A 23,057-nucleotide genomic window follows, 5' to 3' on the forward strand; every position below is an offset into this window, starting at 1 on the left:
AGGGACAGAGGAACAAAAAAAAACATGAGATACAGAGAAAACAAAATTAAATTGGTAAACATAACCCAACTATATCAATAATAAATGTGAATGGATTAAATAGTCCAAATGGCAGAGATGACCAGACTAGATTTAAAAAAAAAAAAAAAACAGAACACAGTATCCAGCTATATGCTGGATAAACAGAATAGAAAATAGAAAAAGAATAGACAAAAGTTGTGTGTTTTTTTTTTTAAAGATCAACAAAACTAGCAAACCTTTTAGCTAGATTGACGGAAAAAAAGAATACTTAAACTACTAAAATCAGAAATGAAAGAGGGGCAGTACTACCAACCTTACAGAAATAAAAATGATGAGAAAGGAATCCTATAAACAATTCTATGCCAGTAAGTTGGACAACTTAGATGAAATGGACAAATTACTTGAAAGGAATCCTCGATAACATAAAAAGTTGGCATTGTGATGCATTTGCAGGCTGTTGCCTTCTCCACTCAAGGACGCAGTGGAAGTGTCAACCTGGAGAAGATGCTATACGATGCAAGAGGTGAACTCTGCCCTTAGCAAAATCCAGCTGGTGGGATATTCTCAGAAAATTGTGAGTGTTAATATGATTTTAAGTGATGCATGAATGCTTTCGATTCATATTGTTACCCTTTGGGAGGATCTTATAGTTCCCTTTCTTTAGCCATTCAGTCACTGAGAATCTTGTACGAGTATGAGGTGAAAAGACAGACAGTCATTATCCTCCATCCTCCAGGTTCTTGTTGGTGTTCTTTCCTAACACTCACATTCCCCAGCATTAGTTAGCCTTCTCTTGACCAGCTTGTAATGATCAGGAGAAAGACATCTCACTCTATTCACTTCAGAACAGTGGGTGCAACTTTATAGGTTTTGGACAGGTGAAATAGGAAACAGCATATAACAGATCAAGAAGCAATTTGTCAAGTATAAGTTTTGAACTTTGACCTGATAGTAAGGGTTCCCATTTTGTTAACTTGTGCCCAGAGCCCCTCAGTATAGAATGACCAAGAGATTAATGCCTAGCCTAAAAAAAGAAAAAGAAGGGGCGCCCGGGTGGCTCAGTCATTAAGCGTCTGCCTTCAGCTAAGGTCATGTCCCAGGGTCCTGGGATCGAGCCCCACATCGGGCTCCCTGCTCGGCGGGAAGCCTGCTTCTCCCTCTCCCACTCCCCCTGCTTGTGTTCCCTCTCTCGCTGTGTCTCTCTCTGTCAAATAAATAAATAAAATCTTTAAAAAAAAAAAAAAAAAGAAAACCCAAGTAATTTTCTCTTTGGCCTTTCTGGTCATCTATCGTCTCTCTCTGTCTTTTGATGAGTCAGGCCTGGGTTCGTGGTACATGTGGCTGAAACTCGGAGAGGGGGCAAGTAAAGACTAGGATTGCTTTCTGGGTCTACCATATGGTCTCCATTTTTTGTTTTGTTTTGGTTTTTGGTTTTTTTGCTTTATTTTATACTTTGTTTTACTTTAAATTTTCTTTATCTAAGTGGATAAAGATATTTCTGGGTTTTTTTCCTGCAAAGACTTATCTGGTGTGACTGTACTGCTGAAAGCTCATCACACATTCTTACTGTGGTTCTTTTCTAGGAGCTTTTTGGTGCAGTCCAGGTGACTCCGCTAAGCTCAGGCTATGCCCTTGGAAGCTCCAACTGGATTATCCAATCCCATTATGAGAAAGTATCATATGTTTCCGGATCCTCCTTACTTACCACACATCCCCAGGTAATTCTAAATCTCTTTTAACAACTCAGTTTTTTGGTTATTTAACCCAAATTCTAATATATCCAGAGTATCATCAGTTGTTTTTAAATCTTCCTAATTTTGGTTTCTACATGTATCCTTTTATTTTTTTTAATTTTTGTTGTTATGGTAAGAATGCTTAACATGAGATCCATCCTCTTAATTTTTGTACTATACATTATTGTTGACTATAGGTACAGTGTTGTATATATATAGATCCCTAGAGCTTATCTTGCTTAACTGAAACTTTATGTTCTGTAGATATTCTTCATGAAAGTTAGATTTTTCGTGTCCCAGTATTTAGGACTGCAAGTTCCTCTGTAAGATCCTGCTGTCTTTAGGTTCATCTCTAGGATTCTGAGATTTTCCACCACTTCCAATTACCATAGCCTGATACAGAACAGAAATGGTCACTCATTTACTCAGCAAATGTTAGTTATTTCTTTAATGAGGGTCTACTATGTATCAAGCACTCATCTAGGTGTTAGAGAATCAGTGGTGACCCACAGGCAAAGTCCCAGCTCATGATTCCGTGTTCAGAAGAGCAGAGAGTGCCATTGTGATTGCAGCATGCTGAGTATAGTCAGCAGGGGTGTCCATGAGATAAGCAGAGCCAGGTGATATGGAACTTTGTAGACCGTGATGAGAAATTTGGATTTTATTTTACTTTACTTTTAAAGATTTACTTATTTTAGAGAGAGAACACAAGCAGGAGGGGCAGAGGGAGAGGGAGAAAGAATCTCAAACAGACTCCATGCTGAGCACGGAGCTCGATCTCACAACCCTGAGCTCAGGGCTCAATCTTACAACCCGGAGATCACGACCTGAACCGAAACCAAGAGTCAGACGCCCAACCAACTGCACCACTCAGGCACCCCTGGATTTTATTTTAATGTGTAGAGGAAAGCTATTGGAAGATTTTAAGTCAGTCATTCGTTAACAATCTTATTTGGCAAGTAGCTAAGTACATAACCATTGTTACAAATATATTCTTTATTCCTTTTTAGGTATTATTGTTCATTTCCTAAATCCTGATTCTTTCCATGTTTGTAAGGGAGGGGCAGAGAAGATTAGATAGTTAGCTGTTGGATGGGTACAAATGTAGATAACTTGGGTAAGTCCATATCCTGTTTTAATATGAAGGGGAAAAAATGACTGCTGTAGGTCTAGAACAATAAGATGCATCTGAGCTACCACTTTGTATTGGCTTTTTTCATACCTTTTATAATTAAGTTTCATCTCAAGGTCTAGAGGGGACAAGTTGCTGTTTTTTCCTACAGCTAGCAGAATTCTGGGCCTTTCCCGCTTATTGAAATCAAAAGCCCATCAATGTCATCTTAATCTGCTTCATTGAATCAAAATACTTTATTGGCAGCTTCTATCATTCTTGATATATTCTTCTGTAAAAGACAGAAAGATTACTTAGCTGCCAACTCTTCTGATTTGTCCTGCTTAGATCAAAGCCTTTACCCTACTACTGATGCAATTTCCAGTAAATTATTCTTCCAAGGTTTGTAAATTTAAAGGGAAAATAAGGTCTTGAAAGTAATGAGCAACATACCTAAGTAATTCATTTTAATTTCTAGCTGGCAACCAGTGTTGTATGTAAAAAAAAAAATAATAATAATGAATTAGATTTTCTTTTACCCAGATAATTAGATTCTATATTCAATTAGCAGGGATAAGAAAAGTTTAGATTTGGAAAAACTTAATAGTCAGCTTCATAGGTCAGCAGACTATGGCCCATGGACCAAATTTGGCTTGCCACCTGTTTCTGTAAATAATATCTTGTTGCAGAACAGCCACATCCATTTAGTTATGGATTGTGTATGGCTGCTTGCACAGTATAACAGCAAAGTTCTGCTTTAGAGTTAAACTTCACAGAAAAGGCCAACCGCTGACCTACTTGAGTGGAACCCTCCGAGCTGGGAAGAATAGGCTGCTGTAGTGATCTAACAAGCTAATAAGCAGAGGGGAGTGGGGAGTTGGATTAAGCCTGACGTGGTAAGAATGGAGTGACAGAGAAAACACTGGCAGGTCTTTAATTCAACAAATACTTATTGATTGCTTTCTGTCTTCAGGGAAGGAAAAATACAGATTTCATGCTTAGATGATACTGAGAATGGTGATGATGATACTAATCCAGTCGACAAGGAGGAGTTGGCAGAGGGGCTTCTGGTTTTAGGAGGGGGTAGTGGCTATGATGAATAGGAATTTGAGTGAAAACTGGGGACAGATGAAAATATAGAACTGGAACTTGGATGTGAAGGCAAGCCTAGAGACAAATTGGAGGAGCATCAGATTTTTTAAAGTATGTAAAGAGCTGAAGGGGAAAAACTGAGCTGTGGGGAACATTTACCAATAGAAAGTGGAAGGGAGAAAAATGATCTTGAATAAGAATGGAGAGTTAGAGGAGAATTGAGGCCCATAAAAATACAGCATCCCAAATGGAAGGAGAGAGCTAGCTTTTACTGAGCAGAATGTCTCAGTATTCATTTTTCTGATGGATCTGATACTCAACAGCATACTGAATTCTTATATTCTAATGTTTATCTATTGATGGTAATATTATCTGCAAAGAAGTAACAATTTTGTCACTTTTCTTCCAATCCTTTTATCTTTTCTTTCTTTTTTCCTGTCTTACAACTACATACTCTAGTCCCAGGTAGACAGAAGGGATCACAGTGGAGGCCTTGTCTAGACTGGATTGTAAAGGGAATGCTTTGGTAGCTTCTTCATTAAATAGGATGGCTTACTCCTTGTTTTTAGCTATCAAGTGAGGAGTTTCTCCTCTGTTCCCAATTTTCTGCTTTTTAAAAATCAAATGTAGATGTTGTACTTTATCAAATGCTTTTTCTGAGTCTGTGAGATGATCACGTGATTTCTTTCCTTTAGACCAGTAATGTAGTGAATTATAATACTAGCTTTTCTTACATTTAACTGTCCTTGTAGTCTTGGGATAAGTCTTATTTGATCACGATTTATTCTTTTTAAAATACGCTCCTGGAATAAATTGATCAGTATGTCTGCATTACTGATTTTCTTCAAAGAATAAGTTTTTGCTTTTAATTGTTTTTGTTGTATTTTCATTCTCTATTCTGCCCTTTATTATTTCCTTCCTCCCATCTTTGGGTTTACTCTGTTGCTTTTCTTTTAATACTTACCTCATTTGCTTCCATCCTTCTGTGCTTTTCAATAAGTATACTTTAAAGCTATGAGTTTCTCTCAATATCATTTAACTCTGTTAAATTGTTGATACGTAGTGCTCTGTCAGTCATCTCTACGTATATCATAATTTCCTTCATATGTTCATAATGTAAGTAGCCAAAGGTTGTTTTATAGTGCTTGTCTTTGTTTCTAGTCCATCCAATATGATTAGACTTAGGGTTAGATGAGAGACTTTTTTCAAGTCATACTTAAATGTTTCTGGATTTCTTTCTTTCTGTCTTTTTCTTTTTCTTTCTTTCTTTCTTTCTTTCTTTCTCTTTCTCTCTCTCTCTCTCTTTTGCATTTGGATAAGAGTATACTAATTCACTGAAGTGTTATTTTGAAACACAGTCTGTTTTTTAAGTGTTCTGTGTATGCTGGAAAAGACTGTACTCACTGTTGAATGAAAAATTTTCTATATGTATGTATTCATTTGAGTTTATTGTTATTCTGGTCTTTCATATCTTTGCTTAGCTTCCAGTTTCTGAAAAGATGTGTTATTTGTTGATCAGTTTCTCCCTATACTTCCACCAGTTATTGCTTCTTATAGTTTTAAGCTGTATAATCAGAGGTATATATGTTCATGATCATTATGTTTTATCAGGATGCTGATTTCTTTTTTTCTCTATCAAAACTGCATTAAAAGCCAAGAGACATTTTCCCCCTTCAATATTTGCCTGGTATTCTTTTCCATCCCTTTCTTTTCATTCCTTCTGTATCCTTTTCTAGTGAATCCCTTGTAGACAGCATAGAGATTTTTTTTTCTTTTTTTTAAGATTTATTTACTTATTTTAGAGAGAACGTTCACATGAGTGGGGGAAGAGAGAATCCTCAAGCAGACTCCCCGCTGAGTGTGGAACCTGATGCGGACTCAATCCCACAGCCCCGAGATCATGACCTGACCCAAAACCAAGAGTCGGACATTCAACCACCTGAGCCACCCAGGCACCCTGATTCTTTTTTCTTTTTTAAATATTTTATTTATTTATTTATTTGAGAGAGAGAGAGCAGAAGCACAAGCAGGGGGAAGGGCAGAGGGAGAAACAGACTCCCCGCCGAGAAGGGAGCCCAACACAGGGCTTGATCCCAGGACCCCATGTCCTGAGCCAAAGGCAGACGCTCAACCGACTGAGCCACCCAGGTGCCCCAATGAAACTATTTATATGTCCTGTAATTATTATTGTATCAAGGGCTTATTTTTGCAACCTTATTTCATGGTATTTTTAGTTTATTCTTTCCCCTGTCCTTTCTTCCCTTCTTTTAGATGGCTAAATGTAAGTTTGAACACATGTATTTGATTTTTATTCTTCTGGGTTGTTCCTTAGTTTATTTTTCCTTTGAGTATCCTGAACTTATCAGTATCTTTTTCTTTCCCTCCAAAGCCACATTTCCTCTTGTCTCTGCCATCTTTTTCCTCTTCCTCTCCCCCCCACCACCCTCCCACCATGTTCATACTGTCTGGAATTTTAGTTCTGGGTTATTTAGAATATACATAGAGTACTGAATATATTGCTTATTTATAGATAACAGTGAACCTTATTGAGTTTGTTTTTTTTTCAACCTTACTTCCCATGTATCTCATAATCCTTCTAGATTTACTTTCCTTTTTCCAGGAGTACTTGAGGAATGTTCACCAAGTGGGTCTTAAAATGGTAAACCTTATGAGGCCTTGAAGTACTAAGAATATCTTTAATATTTCCTCACATTTAAATGATAGCTTGGATAGATACAAAATTCAAGGAAAAGAACTTTGAAACTATAAAGTTTTGAAAGTATTTCTTCCTTTTCCACTTGTGCCCTTGTTGCAACTTAAGAACTGCAAAGCCCTGGGGCACCTGGGTGGCTCCTTTGGTTAAGCCACCCAGGTGCCCCAGAGCTTTGTGTTACTTTAGATTTGTTCCTTTATGCGGTCTGCTTTTAGAATTTTCACTTTGTCTTCAGTATTCTTAAGTTTTACTGTGATGTATCTTAAATGTGTATTTTTTTTTTCTATAATACTTTGAGAAATCTTCCAATTTCCTTTAATACAGAAGGATTCTTAATTGTTGTTAAAATTATTTATTCTTCTTATGGAACTTCTAGTATACAGGTATTGACACTTCTGTGTTTTCCATCTCTCTCTTTTTTTTCCCCCATCTCCTTCTTGAAGCCTCCTGAAAAGACTCCTCAACTTGATCTTCCAGCTCATGAATTCATTCTTGAATGAATACATATGCATATACATACTGCTCTTTAACCTATGTGTTGAATTCTTTATGGCAGTGACTGTATTTTTATACATAATATTTTCAAGTGTTTTTTTATACGTAATCATTTTTATTTTACTTATTTTTATTTGTGTGTGGACTTTTTTAATGCATATTCTACGTTCCATCTAGTTTATTAATTCTCCATGTAGGGTCAGTTTTTAGCTTATTGTATTTAGTAGGTGTTGCTTTCCTCGGTGATCTTGTTTTACTTCCCTGTCAGCTCTTACTAGCTGGCCTTCAGGGAAATCCTTTTGTACCTCTGCTCTAGACACTGCTTTTTTTCCCCAGAATTTGTCTTCCTTACTTGTTACCACTAAGCCTAAGTCTTGTACCACTTAGCCTCATAGTATGAGGGAGCAAGGAAGGGCTGGAAGGTCTGCCTATACCTTTTTTGAACACTTATCCCATTCTTCTGGTATTTTCTACCTCACAGTACGTTGGAGCCTGCCACAATCTGCCAGTGGTAGTATGGAGGAGAGAGAAAAGGACAGAGTTCCTTGCCAACCTGTATTCTTCCTGCAGTGCTCAGCCCTCTTTGGCTCTTGCTTGCCATTTTGTTCCCATTCCAGCACCCATGGTTTCCCCAGGAATTCATCATGGTGGTTTAGTTTCTCAAAATTGTCAGATGCCCTTATTTCTGTGCTTTCTCTCAGCTTAGATTCTACAAGAGGGCCAGCAGCTTATGTTGACTATATCTTGTTGGGAACTCTAGTGGAATTTTTGTTTTGTTTTAAGGTATTATTATTTCCTTATATTTCTGATTAGAAGATTAATTTGTATTGTAGTGGTTTTGGAAAATACAAAAATCTCAGAGAAAGCAATAAAAATTGTGATAATCCTAATATCCAGAGATAACCCTTTGCAGCCTGCTTTTCTGCTTTTTCCCATTAACTATATAATGAGCACTCCTCAGTTCATTAGTATTCCACACGTTTGATATCTGCCTAGTATTCCATCATATGGATATCTGAGAAGGTATCTGTTTTCTCATAGATGTTTAAATTATTTTAAGTTAAAAAAAAAAAAATTTTTTTCCTGAAAAACATCTACTCCAAATAGATGTGCATTCTGCCCAAAAAGAGGACATAGGACACAGTTTAAAGACAGTAACTAATAGAACAAAACAAATGGTGGCTGTTGGATAGATCCCATAAATGCGTTAGCTGCAACTAGTGAGCACTTTTGGTTAATATTAGAGCCCAAGCCTTCCTGGCCTTAGGAATCAAATTAATGGATTTGCTTGTGGGTTGTGAACTTACATTTGCACACCAACTCTATTTATATATATTTATTTATTGTATATATATATGTGTGTGTGTGTGTGTGTATATATATATATAGTATTTATTACGATGGTTGAAAAAACAACGTTATAGTCATTATTTCAAAAGCTTCCTGGCTACGCTGCCTCACTTCAGGGGCAGGACTTGAGTTTTAGATACGAAAATCACCAGCATAATAGAACAAAACTGCATATACCTGGACATGGGAAGCTACAGAATTTTGGGTTAGTTTTAGAAACTAACAGGACACTGATTCCCATTTAAGGTTGAGATTTGAAATACAGAAAATTGTATTGTGTGGTAGATATTTTGTTGTTGTTACTATTGATAGTGGGTTTAAGTTTGGTTTGTTTATTGTTTTGATTTTATTCCCATCCTTCTTCTGACTGTTGAAAGAGACCCAGAAAGTTGTCCATCCCACTGCTTCAGCACTCCTGGCCTTGAGGCCAAGACAGGTGGTTCTCTGGTTTGCAAGGTGGGTGATGGCTATGAGGGACAATGAGAAGAGAGATGGCTTGAAAGCAAGGACTCCAGATGGGAACTTCTGCCTTAGGGCAGTGGTTCTTAACATTTTGTGGGCCAGGGACCCAAAAGCCTGGACCCAAAAATCTGACAAGAATGATTAAAATAGGGTCACCTGGGGTGGCTGAGTCAGTTAAGCCTCTGACCCTTGGTTTCATCTGAGGTCATGATCTCAGGGTCGTGAAACTGGGCCCTGCATCGGGCTCCACACTCAGTGCAGAGTCTGCTTAAGAATCATTCCCCCTTTGTTCCTCCCCCTGCTCATGCACTCTCTCTCTAAACCAATAAAATCTAAAAAAAGGAAAAAAGAATGACTAAAATATACTATATATATCTGCACACCTACACAAGACTTTGCATTTATTTGGAGACTGTAAGTTTATAGAGCCCTCAGAAGCCCATTGTTATGTCTCAGATTGAGAATCTCTTTTGAGTTAGAACTTGGAAATAATTTTTTTTAAGAAATAAAATTAATTTTAAAAATTAATTGGTGGGGGTGCCTGGGTGGCTCAGTCAGTTAAGCGTCTGCCTTCGGCTCAGGTCATGATCCCAGGGTTCTGGGATAGAGCCCCGCATCAGGCTCCCTGCTCAGTGGGGAGTCTGCTTCTCCCTCTCCCTCTGTCTACTGCTCACCCTGATTGTGTGCTCTCTCTCTCTATCTCGCTGTCTCTCAAATAAATAAAATCTTAAAAAAAAAATTAATTAGTGGGGCACCTGGGTGGCTCAGTTAAGCATCTGCCTTCGGCTTAGGTCATGATCTCAGGGTCCTGGAATCAAGCCCTGAATCGGGCTCCCTGCTCAGCGGGGAGTCTGCTTCTCCCTCTCCCTCTGCTGCCTCCCCTCATGCTCTCTCTCTCAAATAAATAAATAAAATCTTAAAAAAAAAAAAAATGGTAATTTCTACTCAGTCAATTCCCTGAAGCCTGTGATGTTCACAATGGAAATTCCTTCTTGTTGACAGGGCTGGAAAAGGTTGGTACCTGGCCTATGAAAGTCTCCTTTGTAGCACACACTTCCCAGCATTCACTCTGCCTCTTCTTCCTCATCCTTCTCCCGTGGGAGTTCAGGATGAACTATTGCTTTGTTCTCCTGAGGTCTTAAAGACTTTGGCAGTAATAAATGTATATTCTTCTCTTAATCTAAAGAAATTATCTTAAATTTGGACTCTTGAATAGGTTTCTAGAGCTAAGGCAGTTTCTTGGGTAGGTTTGTTTGTTTTGCTCTGTTTTGTTTTTTTATATTTTTCTCTTCCCTCTCAATTCCCCAAATGTTTTGTTGTTACTTATGCAGTGCTTTGATCTGGATGTTCTGCAGTTTGGGTTTTGGATTTTTTAATTTATTTTATTATAATAAATATGTGACTTGTTCCAAATCTTCATGTGGATGTACACAGCCATTCCTTAGTCTTCTGATGTAAAATTAATTTCCTTCTAGATATCCCTGGGAGATATCTGTAGACCGCTACTTCTCCCTTCAGGCCTGGCCTTACGAGGCTCTCACAATCAGGTTTAGTCCTTGGGAAGTTTCTGGGAGTGTTTGTCTTTCTCTTGTATGGAACTGGGGAATTAAAGCCACATGGTCAGCCTTATGCACAAGGCAGAGCTGGGATGTAGTATCAATACAGGAGACATTTTCCTGTATCCACAAAACTCTGACTTTAACACAGCTGGTTGAGGCTTCCCGTGCACCCCTGGTCACATGGCTCCCATGGAACACCTGGGCTTCATTTATCCACTCTTTTCTTCTGTGAGGTATCAGACCCAGTTCTGGGTCCAGTATTGACCCTTCCACTCAAGAAGGGGCAGCATATTTTCACTTTACTTCTCTGCGCTGATAAAACTTCACTTCATCTATGGAGACCAGGTGATTAATACTCTATAGCATCACATCTCTGCACAGCTTTCCCTGAGGTATGTCCGGGAGGGCCCACTCTTCCTGGGTAAAGGACATGACCACATCCTCAAAGTGGTATTTAAGAAAAACATCAGGGGGCACCTGAGTGGTTCAGTGGGTTAAGCATCCAACTCTTGATTTTGGCTCAGGTCATGATTTCAGGGTCATGAGATCAATCCCTGCATCGGGCTCCACACTAAGCTTGGAGCCTGCTTGAGATTCTTTCTCTCCCTCTCCTTCTGCCCCCGCCCTCCCCAACCCCCAGCTCCTGCTCACACGTGCTCTCTCTCTCAAAAAAAATTTTTTTTAATAGAAAAGAAAGACCTCAGGACAAGCCACACAACATCCAGCTCCCTCCCCAGTTGTCAAGGCCACAGACAAGAAGCTTCTTTCTCCCTGTGGACACAGCCACAAGTAGTCCCAAAAGCCTCGGTCGCACCTCCTTGGGTCGGTCCTGAAGAAACAAAGCTCTTGTCCTCACTGGCAACACAGTCCCAACCAGTAAAAGTTTAACCTGTTATATTTGGGGGTGGTGGAAAAGTTGAACTACAAATGATTCATGATTAGTTTGGAGAATTGGGCTCAGGAAGCAGACCATGAAGCAAGGAGGGAAAAACTGGACAACTTGCTGGACTCCTATCTATTACTTTCCACACGTGCTGTTTTGTTTCTTACCTGTGGACAGCTTCTCTGCAGAGTACAGTTGACTCTTAAGCAACACATGTTTGAACTGCACAAGTCCACTTATGTATGGAAGTTTACAGTACTGTATTTTCTTGTCCTTATGATTTTCTTAATATTTTCTTTTCTCTAGCTTGCTTTATTGTAAGAACATAGTTTATAATACAACATACGAACTGTGTATTAATCGACTACGTTATCAGAAAGGCTTTCCATCCACAGGAAGCTATTAGTAGTTACATTTTGGGAGAGTCAGAAGTTATATGCGGACTCCCCCACCCCATGTTGTTCAAAGGTCAACTCTATTTCCTTCTCTCAAAAATAACGTATGCTACTTAGATGCATTGATTGATTTGTTCAGTCACCCCTTCTGTCACTTAGTCTATGGCATCTCTTAAACCCCTGCTTTGGGCAGTGGAATATGCTAGGCTGGAAGGGGAACGAGGAGGGGTAGGTTTTACATTTACAGAAGTTACAATAGGGGAGTAAGATGCGGACCTACAGGACTTTTCTTCGGGGTGCAGGTGGTTAATCCTGTCAGATTAGAAATCCCCTAAAGTGCCGAGGGATTTCCCCCCCTTCCTGGGCAGATTAGGGAGATCTCATGGGAGAGCGGGCTTTGAATTGGTCTTAGAAAGCTAGAGACGGGGCGCCTGGGTGGCTCAGTTGGTTAAGTGACTGCCTTCGGCTCAGGTCATGATCCTGGAGTCCCGGGATCGAGTCCCACATCCGGCTCCCTGCTCAGCAAGGAGTCTGTTTCTCCCTCTGACCCTCCTCTCTCTCATGCTCTCTGTCTCTCATTCTCTCTCTCTCAAATAAATAAAATCTTAAAAAAAAAAAAAAGATAGAGACAATGTGCTTCATGATCTCAAATTTATGTCTTCCTTTCTCTCATCAAAGAAGTGTAGGTCATTGGATCATTCACTCATTCCTTCTTTTCTGCCTCTAAGTAAACCTGAAGAATTTTAATACAGAAAAAGGCTTTCGGTGGACTGTCTCATTGCCTCACTACCGGATTCTCTGTCTCATAACCATGATGAGATTTCTCCTGTTTGCCTTGCTCAGCTTAGTCTTGTGCACCTGGCTTTCTCCCTCTTTTACCTCATAGATTTGGTTCACGTCTCTAGCCCAACAGCAATCAGCCTCCAGCCAAATTTACTCTTTTCTGTTTTCCCCAGCATCTCACAGCTGCATTTGACACTGTTCATCATTCTCTTGTTAAAATTCTGTTTAGTCTCGGCTTCTGGGGCAGTCTTGCTGTTTTCTTAACTCTACTTGATCTTTTGTTATATTATAGGGTGCAAGCACCAGAAAGCTATCTTTCCCAAACTGCTCATTTTTACCGGCAGGGAAGCTCTGCAGTGCATTATGTACTTGTTTACTTGCTTCTCTCCCCACTTACCTTATGGGGTCCCACAGCCTTGGCCCTAGGCACACTCCACTTTCCTCAACTCAAAACAAACTGACATTTTTGTTAAATACTTTGATAAAGGTACCTAGCAAATCTCCATATCTATCACGCATCTTTGTTTTATCTTTTATTCTCATAATAAATCCATTTGTTATCCCCTAAACACCTGCAGCAGTCCAACACTGGACTTATTATTGCCTCCTTATTCTTTTAAATCATTGCGCCCGAATTTCCCTTTGTCTACATTTCTGACTTGAGAATTTGGAGCCATCTTAAGGTCTCACTTTGTCCATTGTCCAGTACATCTGCCCCTCTCCCACCTGTCTATTAACGGTTTTCTGTGATACTGTGTAGATCTGCCTCTTCCATCTCCTCAAGTGCCATAAAATTACAGTTTTTTCCCCCTTTATGTCCAGGCTGCTACAGGGGACTTCTGAGTGTTGTCCCTCTTTTTGGTCTCACCCCCTCCTAAGCTGTCATGTGCTTCAGACTGTTGATTCCTTACTGTCCACTCTGTCAGTCTTCATGATTCTGACCTTTTTGGTTCTTTACTAGTTACACTTTCCCTCATTTTTACTAATCTCTTTTCTCAGCCCCAAAGTAAACTTTCCATTCCAACCAAATAAATTCATTTGGCATCTACAGTTCACCTTTCTCTGCCTTCTGCCCACCCTCTCTCCGGCCCTCCTGCCAAAGTCGACTTGCTGTTTCTCACCTTGCTGACTTCTAGAGAACTATTTCCCAGTATGGAATGCTCTCACATTTCCTACCAGACCATGTTCTTTTTGTGCATTCATTTATTCAGCAAATGTTTGTTTACTATTTGCTGTGTGCCAGGCATTTTGCTAGGAATTAGGGATACCAAATCCTTGCCCTCAGGGAGCTCCATAGTCCTGTGGGGGACACAAGTAAATAGGGAGTTACAAAGCAGTGTGAATAGTGCTGGTATAGAAAGTCTTAGAGGCCACGGGGGCATATGTAGAAGGGACATCTTGCTGTGGGAAAGAAGGGGTGTCATGCAGCCGTTCCAAAGGATATTTTAAAGTTCCTTAGCCAAAGAAAGAAAACTAGACGCAAAACTTTACCTGCCAGAAAGCCGTGTATAAGTGGCCCCACCTGGCCTGGTGGGGCCCTCTACTCTGCATTCCTCTTGGCCCTTATAGACCCAGTACAAACTCTTGAAATTCACATTATATTTTCTATGGCTTTTTAAATAATCCTCTTTTATTTTTAACATTTATTCATTTGAGAGAGAGAGAGAGAACTGGGGTGGGGGGGCAGAGGGAGGAGAGAGAAACATAAGCAGACTCCGTGCTGAGTGTGGAGCTTGACATAGGGTTCGATCCCACGACCCTGAGCTTAGACCTGAGCCAAAGCCAAGAGTCAGATACTCAACCAACTATGCCACCCAGGCGACCCCAAAATCCTCTTTTTTGACAATACATACATGTTTTCTCTTCAACTAGATTATAGGCTACTTTCTAGGACCTAGAGACTGAGTATCCTTTTTCTCATACTCTGTGCAAAGTGTCCAATGTAAATTCACCAGCAGAGGACCCAACACAATGACCACAGCTTCCTTGGGCCTAGGGCTTTTCAAAATTTTGTTCCACAAGCTTGATTGTGACTGTCAACTTTGGAAGGTATTTTTATTTGATTCTTGGACACAATGGAATTTTCTGTTGTGTGTGTTTGAACAAAATGTTCCCACTCAAAGCACTCAGTGAGTTGCCATTGACACCAATAATATACACATTTGCCCTTTGGTGGTGAAATGGAGATGTTGGCGGTACCAGCTTGGTTCTGAGAGTGTCACTAAAAGGCTTTGAGGGCGTCTGGGTGGCTCAGTTGGTTAAGCGACTGCCTTCGGCTCAGGTCATGATCCCGGAGTCCTAGGATCGAGTCCCACATCGGGCTCCCAGCTCGGCAGGGAGCCTGCTTCTCCCTCTGACCCTATCCCCTCTCATGCTGTTTCTCTCTCTCTCTCTCTCTCTCTCAAATAAATAAATAAATAAAATCTTTAAAAAAATAAAAATAAAAAAAAAAATAAAAGGCTTTGAAAGCTGATTCTTTACAGTAGCCTTGTGAATCAACAAGTGCCTCCAGGTATAGGGCTAAAATAACAAACATCTAGTCTGATCTGATCATGAAGTATTTCTCATAACTTCCAACTCCACGGTATTCATGTTGTAGTACTGCTTTTGTTTCTTACTGTGGGCATTAATTTTTCAAAGGAAGGCAACATTGATGGCTGAGGTTCAGAGATAATGTCGTTTTCAGGACCACATTTGCTCTCCCTTATATGTTTTCATTTCAGTCAGTAGTTCTTAACCTTTTGGGGGGTCACAGCCCCATATGACAACCCAATCAAATCTATGGGAAAGTGTACATAGGCACACACAGAATTGTATATACTATTTAGGGAGTTCCTAGACCCTCTGAATTCCCCCATCAGCCCTGTGACTCATTGTTGGCTTGTTCTAATAAGGTTCTTACAAAATTGTTGTCATTTTAAGCTAAATATGCTAACAAAGTTTGATCCCTTTTGTCACCATTTGGTTCTTCTGTTTGACACATGCACACAGTGAACATTTCCAGGCTCATTGCACATCTGTTACTATAAACCACTGTCCTGTACTTCTTCCTTCTCTGGAAACAATGAATGCATATGTATTTTTTAGAGAAGTACAAATAGATAGATCAGTTCTGCCCAGGCAGAGGAAAAGCTCTTGTATGCATTAGTATAATACATCTGTGCAAGTAGGAATTAGAATCTATTCAGTATAGCTGTCACGACCATGCTTTTCTGCCTTCATGTTAAAGAAATGTTTCTCGGGTTATAAAACAGCTTATATAACTGCAATCATGTTATTTAAAAATAATGAAGGCCTTATATCCATGTTTATATAAAATGCTAAAGGAATATACATCAAAAGGCACATATATTCAGATAACATTGCAGGTGGTGGGCCTTTGCTGTGCTACTGTTTGGAATTTTCTTTATTGGAAAATCCAGGTGGAGTAGAGAAAGAAGGGATGAGGTCTCTTACTAAATTGGGTTTCTGGCTTTTTTCTTCTTACATTCCGGTGAGTATGTGAAATGACAATGAGGAAAAGATGTGTTACAAAATAGCGCCAGCATCTCAAATCCATGGGCCTTCATTTTTGTTTTCAGTTTGAATCCTGATTTCTTTGGAAAGGGTAGTTAGTGTTTTGGGTTTTTTTAAGTGCTCTGAAAACAATCAAAATTAAATTCAAATTGTGCCAGGTAAAAATAAAAATATAACATCCAAAGGATCACATAATAGCGCACCACAGTGGGACTTCATAGTTTACAAGAAGATTGTGTATATTAGTTCATGAGACTCTCAGAAATCAGTGAAGGAAGATGGGTCAACAAATACGCCCGTGTTGTAAGAAACCCAGCTCAGAGCCTTAGCTGAGGTCCCATGACTAGTAAAGGACTGGGAGGGAGGCTTTATATTTCTGGTTCCTAATTCAGCGTTCTTCCTGGCTCCTCTGCCATGGATACTTGGGAAAATCGCCTGGCTCTCTGAGTCCCAGTTTGCATTTTCATAATGTAAACCTATTTCATGTATTTATTTCAAGTTTTTACGCTTGTTTTCATTTTGCAGAGTTGTGTTGAGAATCAGATTATACAGTGCAGTGGTTCTCAAAGCATGATCCCTAGACCAGCACCAGGAGCATCTCTTGGGAGCTTGTTAGAAATGCAAATTCTTAGGCCCACCTCAAACCTGAATCGGAAACTCTGGGTTTGGCACCCAGCAATCCATGTTTTGGCAGACCCGCCAGGTGATTCTAATACACACTCAGGTTGGAGACTCACCAACGATATGTGTGAGATAGCATTTTGAAAAGCGCAATGTGTTCTAGAAATTTGAGATAGGAAGCTGTTTTTTTTTTCCTTTTTTAAAGATTTTATTTATTTGAGAGAGAGTGAGAGAGAGCACAAGAGCAGGGTGAGGGGCAGAGGGAGAAGCAGACTCTCTGCTGAGCAGGCAGCCCCATGCGGGACTCAGTCCTGGGACCCTGGAATCATGACCTGAGCCGAAGGCAGACACTTAACCGACTGAGCCACCCTGTTCTTTTTTTTTCTTTTTTTTTTAATTGAGGTAAAATTTATGTATAGTGAAACCCAAAGATCTTAGACATACAGTTCTATGAATTTTCACATTATGTGATCACCACACCAGTTGAGGCATGGAACTCTTTCATCATTCTGTAAAGTTCCCTCTTGCCTCCTCTGGTCTGTCCTCATCCCCGCTGGGCAACTGCTGTTCACGGACAAACTTCATTAGAGGAAATAAGAGGACACGACAATGATTTGATCACAGAACAATGACTGTATTCTCTTTTTCCTTTACTACTTATACTTATCATTTCTTTTTGAATTACTAAGCAGAGTTCTCTCTGGTTTTTCAGCCCATGGACCAAGCTTCTCTCAAAAACAGTGACGTTCTCATTCTGACAGGCCTGACCCAGATCCCCACCGCGAACCCAGACGGCATGGTGGGAGAGTTCTGCAGCAATCTGGGTATGTGGCCAGCTCGTACTGTGAATAGGGTGAGGTGTGCTAGGTTCACTTTTTGATACCTTGCTTCTGTAGTAGTTTGTGCTCCTTCCCTTCACATTCACATCCTCCAGTGTTTCAGTTTTTCCCCCATCTACTCCACCCTTCTCGCCTGTCCTTCAAAGCTTGCTGTTGTCAGCAAAAGCAATTCTTAAGCAACAGAAATCTGAAGAATGTCAGAATTGTTGTCGTAAGAGTCAATGCAAGTGTTTAGCACTTTTATGCAACAAATACTCAACACTCTCCCACTTGACTTATGTTGAAAATTCTTATTTATTCTTCTTGCTTTGTGGTGGGATTTGGGGGCAGGACGGTCGTGCATACAAGGTAGCAGTTGTCAAAAAAGGGAAGAATCACATCTTTGCTTTGCAGATAATAGCAGATTGAAAAGACCGTTAATGCTTTGCATTCACAACAGCGAGACGCTGAACAGATCAATTTTTTCCACCAGTATTTGGTTCGTGTTATTTTTATTTTGAGAGAAGACTAAATTTGGGGGAGAGACTTGGGTGTTTGCTACCTAGAAGAAATGTATGTTTCTTTGGATATAATTGTCAGTAAAATCTAGAAATCCTGCCCTTCTTTATGGAAAAGTATAGGTTGCTTACTGTCTTATCTTGGGCTGCTGTAACAAAATACCATAGACTGGGTGGCTTGAACAACATTTATTTCTCATAGTTCTGGAGTCTGGGAAGTCTGACATCAGGTTGCCAGCATGGTCAGGTTCTGGTGAGGGCCCTCCTTCTGGCTTGTAGATGCCCGCAAGGGTGTCCTCACTTGGCAGAGAGAAGCAACTCTCGTGTCTCTTCCTATTCCTGTAAGGGCACTAATCATATCATGGAGGCTGTACCCTCATGGCCTCCTCTAAACCCCGTTACTTCCCAAAGCACCCACCCCCAGTACCATCACATTGGGAGTTAGGGCTTCAATATATGAATTTTAGGAGGACACAGACCTTCAGTCCATGACGGTTACCAAAGAGGGGTTAATGAGCTCAGACCTTCCACCCTAGCAACTGTAAGTGCTGTCGCCTCTGCTCTGGGGGAAAGAAATAGTCATATATACATGAAAGGCAGTATCCTTTGAAATTTCACCTGCCCATGCCAAACTTTTTTGTTCTTTGCTGATATTAAGCCAAACACAATTTATTCTTCCTTGAAAAAATTATTGGACTTGTCTCAAATAGCATCTTTGATTTGTATGTTTGTTTGTTTATAATCTAGAATCATGGACTCAAAGAACTTTAGATCTTAAAGGAGCCTTACATCTAATCTCCTGGTTCTCAAAGTCCACTAACCACTTGCCTCAAGATCAGTGAGGCCACTTATTAAAGATGCAATTTGGAGTCCCTGCCACAGACGTAGTAAGTCAGATTCTCTGGGGAGAGGAGAGACCCAGCAGAAAACCTGCATTTTGAACATGTTCCCTGGCAATATTCATGTACACTAAGCTTGAAGACCACTGATCTAGTTCACTCCTCTCATAACCAATCAGGAAACAGGCCCAGCCACGTATCAGTGGCTTATGCAAGATCCTATAGCTTGTGACAAAGGTGGGAGTAGAGCCAGGCCTCTGGAGCCCTGACCACTGTCTCCCACCACGGTACCGTAGTCTCGTAATGGCAAGTCAGCCGTGCTTGGGGTACCGCATCTGGGAGAGCCTGTGTGTCAGACCTGGGAACGAAGAGGATCCAAGACATCAGAGGCTTCAAGATCTATACCCAAAAGCTGTGTGTTTCAGTTTATTTTGGAAACCAAACAAAAAACAAACTTAGAAGAGCTTTGGTTTGTTTTTTCTTTTTTAGCCAGTTATATCTTCTAATATGATTATACCCATAAGTTGCAATTCCTCATTTGATAACTTGTTTTAAGTATTTAAAGTATGGAGGATTTTCTTACAGATAACACATTAATGAAAGAAAATGCCTAAAATGAGTCAAATGGAAAACCTTGGCCTATTTCCTTATAGGTCATTCAGCAGTGGTCAGAGACTGAGCAGAGACAAATCCAGCAAAGTTTTGAGCAGGAGCTAAAAAGAAAAGGAGCTTGGAGGGTCTGTCCTGAAGCTCGGCTGCCATTGGTAACCTTTAAAACCCAAATCCTTCACTGCACACCCTGTTCCCAGGGACTGAGACATCCAGTAAAAACCCAGCTGATGGTTAGCCTCTGGATTCTCCCACCCCTGTGCTGTTCTTCAAAAGAAACAGATCATTATCCATGGGAAATGAATTCTATGAACAGAAGTAGGAAAATGAAAGAAATCCAAATATTATTTTTAAAGTTTCGTTCTACCTCTATAAAACTATTCTTTTAATGCCACCGTTTTCTCTCTGGCTTCAACTTTTCTAGCACTGACAGTCCGGAATGGAGGAAACGTGTTGGTGCCCTGTTACCCTTCCGGCGTGATCTATGACCTCTTGGAATGTCTATATCAGTACATTGACTCAGCCGGCCTCTCCAACATCCCTTTCTACTTCATCTCCCCTGTGGCCAACAGTTCACTTGAGTTTTCCCAGATTTTTGCTGAGTGGTATGTCTGTGTTCTTCTCCATGATTCAGTACATTCAAGCAATAAGAATGAAAATGTAAAAAGTTTTTTTAATTAAAAAAGAATAGAAATAGGGTTTTTTTCCTTGCATTATTATGAGACTTACATTTTGTTGTCTTTCCATGTCTGTGATGTGAAAATTGTATTAGTGAAAGCCAAATCTGTTATGTTGCTAGGGTGTAGAAGAATAGTGATCAAGGAGAGAAGGATGAAAGGCAAAGATTTAACTTAGCCAGCACTTTCAAAATCAGTGATAAAAATATGCATTTATCCTCTCACATGCTACCCTCTGCCTGTTACAAAGTGAAGTGACATTCTAGAAGCTCAAAGCCCAAGCTCATGTTGTCTGGAATTTATAACACCAAATCTGATAAGAAAGGCTGGATTTTTTTCATTTCAATAGCATGATATTTGACAAAATTAAGTTTTATTACAGTAGGAAATTATTTGATCCAGTCCTAAGGTGGGTAAATGATTGTATAGGATGAAATCAGTGAACCCTGTTAGAATTATTTAGATGCACGTCTGAATCTAACTCACCTGGCCAAGAAAAGGGAGGGATGGGGGGAAATACATTAGCTTTTACAGTCAACCTAACAGTGCCTTAGAGTGGAGTTTCTAGACGGGGGTGTGACACATACACCGGTGTGTTTAATACATTTTTGTTGTGTGGGAGCCTAGTGGACACAGTATTCTACTGAGTTTCTCATTAAAAAGGAATTTGTATGTCATTCTGTCGTAACTTGTTCGGTACTGCCTCCCCCACTCCTCCTTTTTAAAGGGCATTTTTTTCCCTCCCCTTTTAGTTGTAGTCAAGGTCCTTTTTTCTTTCTCTCAATTCAAACAAGCTTCTCCATCCCCTGTGCATGTTATTCATGTTTGTCCTTAGGGCTGTCACTTTTAATGGTACCTATTGAATTTTATCCTTTGCATAGGGTCTTTTCTCCCCCAACATGGGAAGTTAATCTTGAATAATTAGCAGTCCACCCTAAGTATCACTTGCACAATTAGTCAGCATGTGGAATTTCCTCATCCAGATCCTTAGTAAAACACTCCAGGGCCAGCCCTGCGAGGCCCAGGTGCTGGTGTGCCCCCAAGGCCATCCCTCCCCCACTGCATGCTGTTCTTCTCAGCATGTCTGATGGGAGAGATATCAGGACCATGAGAATTAATGTAGGTTGTTTTTGTGTTTCTGGGTCTTTTTATTTGTTCATTTCTAATATATGTGTAAACACATTTACTATAGAAAACAATACAAGTTACAGGAAAGAGGAAAAAACTGAACCCATAAGCCCAATCTCCAGAAATAATATCACTGTTGGCATTTTGATGGATTTTTTCTTTCTATATGAGGATCATGCTGATTATTTAATTTTGGATCCTGCTTTTAAAAATTTTAATATGAGATTAGAGCATTATAAAATCTTCGAGAACATAGTTTTTACATGACTGCATTATTACATTATTTGTACCTCATTTGTATATCGTATAATTTACTTAATTGTTGTCTTATTGTTGGACAGACAGGCTTGGCCCAGTTTTTTCTTTTTAGTAATAAATCTTCAATTAATATCATTTTTATGTATATATGGCTGCATCTTCTGCTTTAGGCCAATTACTAAATGTGGAATTATTGGAACAAAGAGTATAAATATGTTTTAATGTTCATTATACAGATCTAAATTGCTTTCCAGAAAGATTTTTGGCTTCTGTAAATTGTGCCCTTTTTACATATTAGAGGTGTTATACTTCTCTTACCATTTTATCTGAACTCTGTTCTTTTGTTATATTTCTGCAGACATTTTTTCCCATCTTGGCACTTTGGATTTTGTCTTTGATTTTGTTTTCTTAAATAATAAAGTTGTTATTTTGGAATAATTTTGGGATTACAAAAAAGTTGCAAAGATAGTGCAGAGAACTCCTATATACCTTCTACTTAGCTTCCCCTGATGTTAACATCTTACGTGGCCATATACACATGCCAAAACTAAGAAATGAGCATTAGCATATTATTATTAGCTGAACTCCAGTCTTTATTCAGATTGTACCAATTTTTCCATTAATGTCTGTTTTCAGTCCCAGGATCTAGTCCAGGATACCACAAGGCATTTAGGTTTTTGGTTTTGGTTGTTTTTTTTTTTTTGACAGAAATACTTTAGTTTTCTATATTGATGCTAACTAAGGCAGCATAATATCCTTTGCAACAATCTAAGAAACCTTAAATGAACATCTTATATTTGCCTCTCTTCCTGAGTTTAAGAGTTTTATCTTCCTGTATAGAACTATATATATAATATAAAGTAACCCTCCGAAAGTATCTTCCTTCCATATTTACATCTTCCTCCAAAAAAGATATAAAGTGATTTTTTAATCAAGATTAAAGAAAGCGAAGTGTAGGAAAAATTAAAAAGTAGTATTAATGAAGTTAATATAAAACCCAAACCCTGAAGTCCTGAACTACTCCCCCAAAAGTAGTATCTGTTAGAACTATTGAAATACTTTAATACTATTTTAGTAGAATTCTCACAGATGGGCTCTAACAAACATACATCACTACATATATTTTTTCTAACTTTTAAAAATGCCAAACCTACAGAACACCCATGACTCTTGAGTTATCAGTTGTTAACTTTTGCCACAATTGCTTTATTCAGACATTTCCATATTTTAAATGTCAGATCTGGCCAAGAAAGAGCATAGACTACCTAAAACATTCACAGTGTCTCCAGACTGAGATACTTCATTGCTCTCCAGTTTGAGTTACCAGTGCTGCTTAGTGGGTGTGCAAAACAGCAAGTTGTGTGTCTGAAAAAAACCTGTCACTTTATCCTCAAAAGCGATCACAACGAATGCAAGGTTAGGATAGGATAGAATCAAAGGATACTTTGAATTGGATCCTGGAATGGGAAAAGGACA

At 39.5% G+C, this 23,057-nt stretch overlaps 1 protein-coding gene across 3 annotated transcripts in view; it reads left to right on the forward strand.

The window, feature by feature from the left end:
• Positions 1 to 23,057, forward strand: part of INTS9 (integrator complex subunit 9) — a 104,910-nt gene that overhangs the window by 66,943 nt on the left and 14,910 nt on the right. For 2 of the 3 annotated variants that reach the window (XM_036100846.2, XM_078069470.1), the window contains 4 exons: positions 475 to 595; positions 1,605 to 1,739; positions 17,447 to 17,558; positions 19,943 to 20,123. In XM_036100846.2, the coding sequence (XP_035956739.1) occupies positions 475 to 595; positions 1,605 to 1,739; positions 17,447 to 17,558; positions 19,943 to 20,123 (549 nt within the window). The remainder of the gene's footprint in view (positions 1 to 474; positions 596 to 1,604; positions 1,740 to 17,446; positions 17,559 to 19,942; positions 20,124 to 23,057) is intronic. The other variant, XM_078069471.1, reaches the window with a different exon arrangement.

Source organism: Halichoerus grypus, chromosome 3, assembly GCF_964656455.1.
Source record: "Halichoerus grypus chromosome 3, mHalGry1.hap1.1, whole genome shotgun sequence".
Lineage (NCBI taxonomy): Eukaryota > Metazoa > Chordata > Mammalia > Carnivora > Phocidae > Halichoerus > Halichoerus grypus.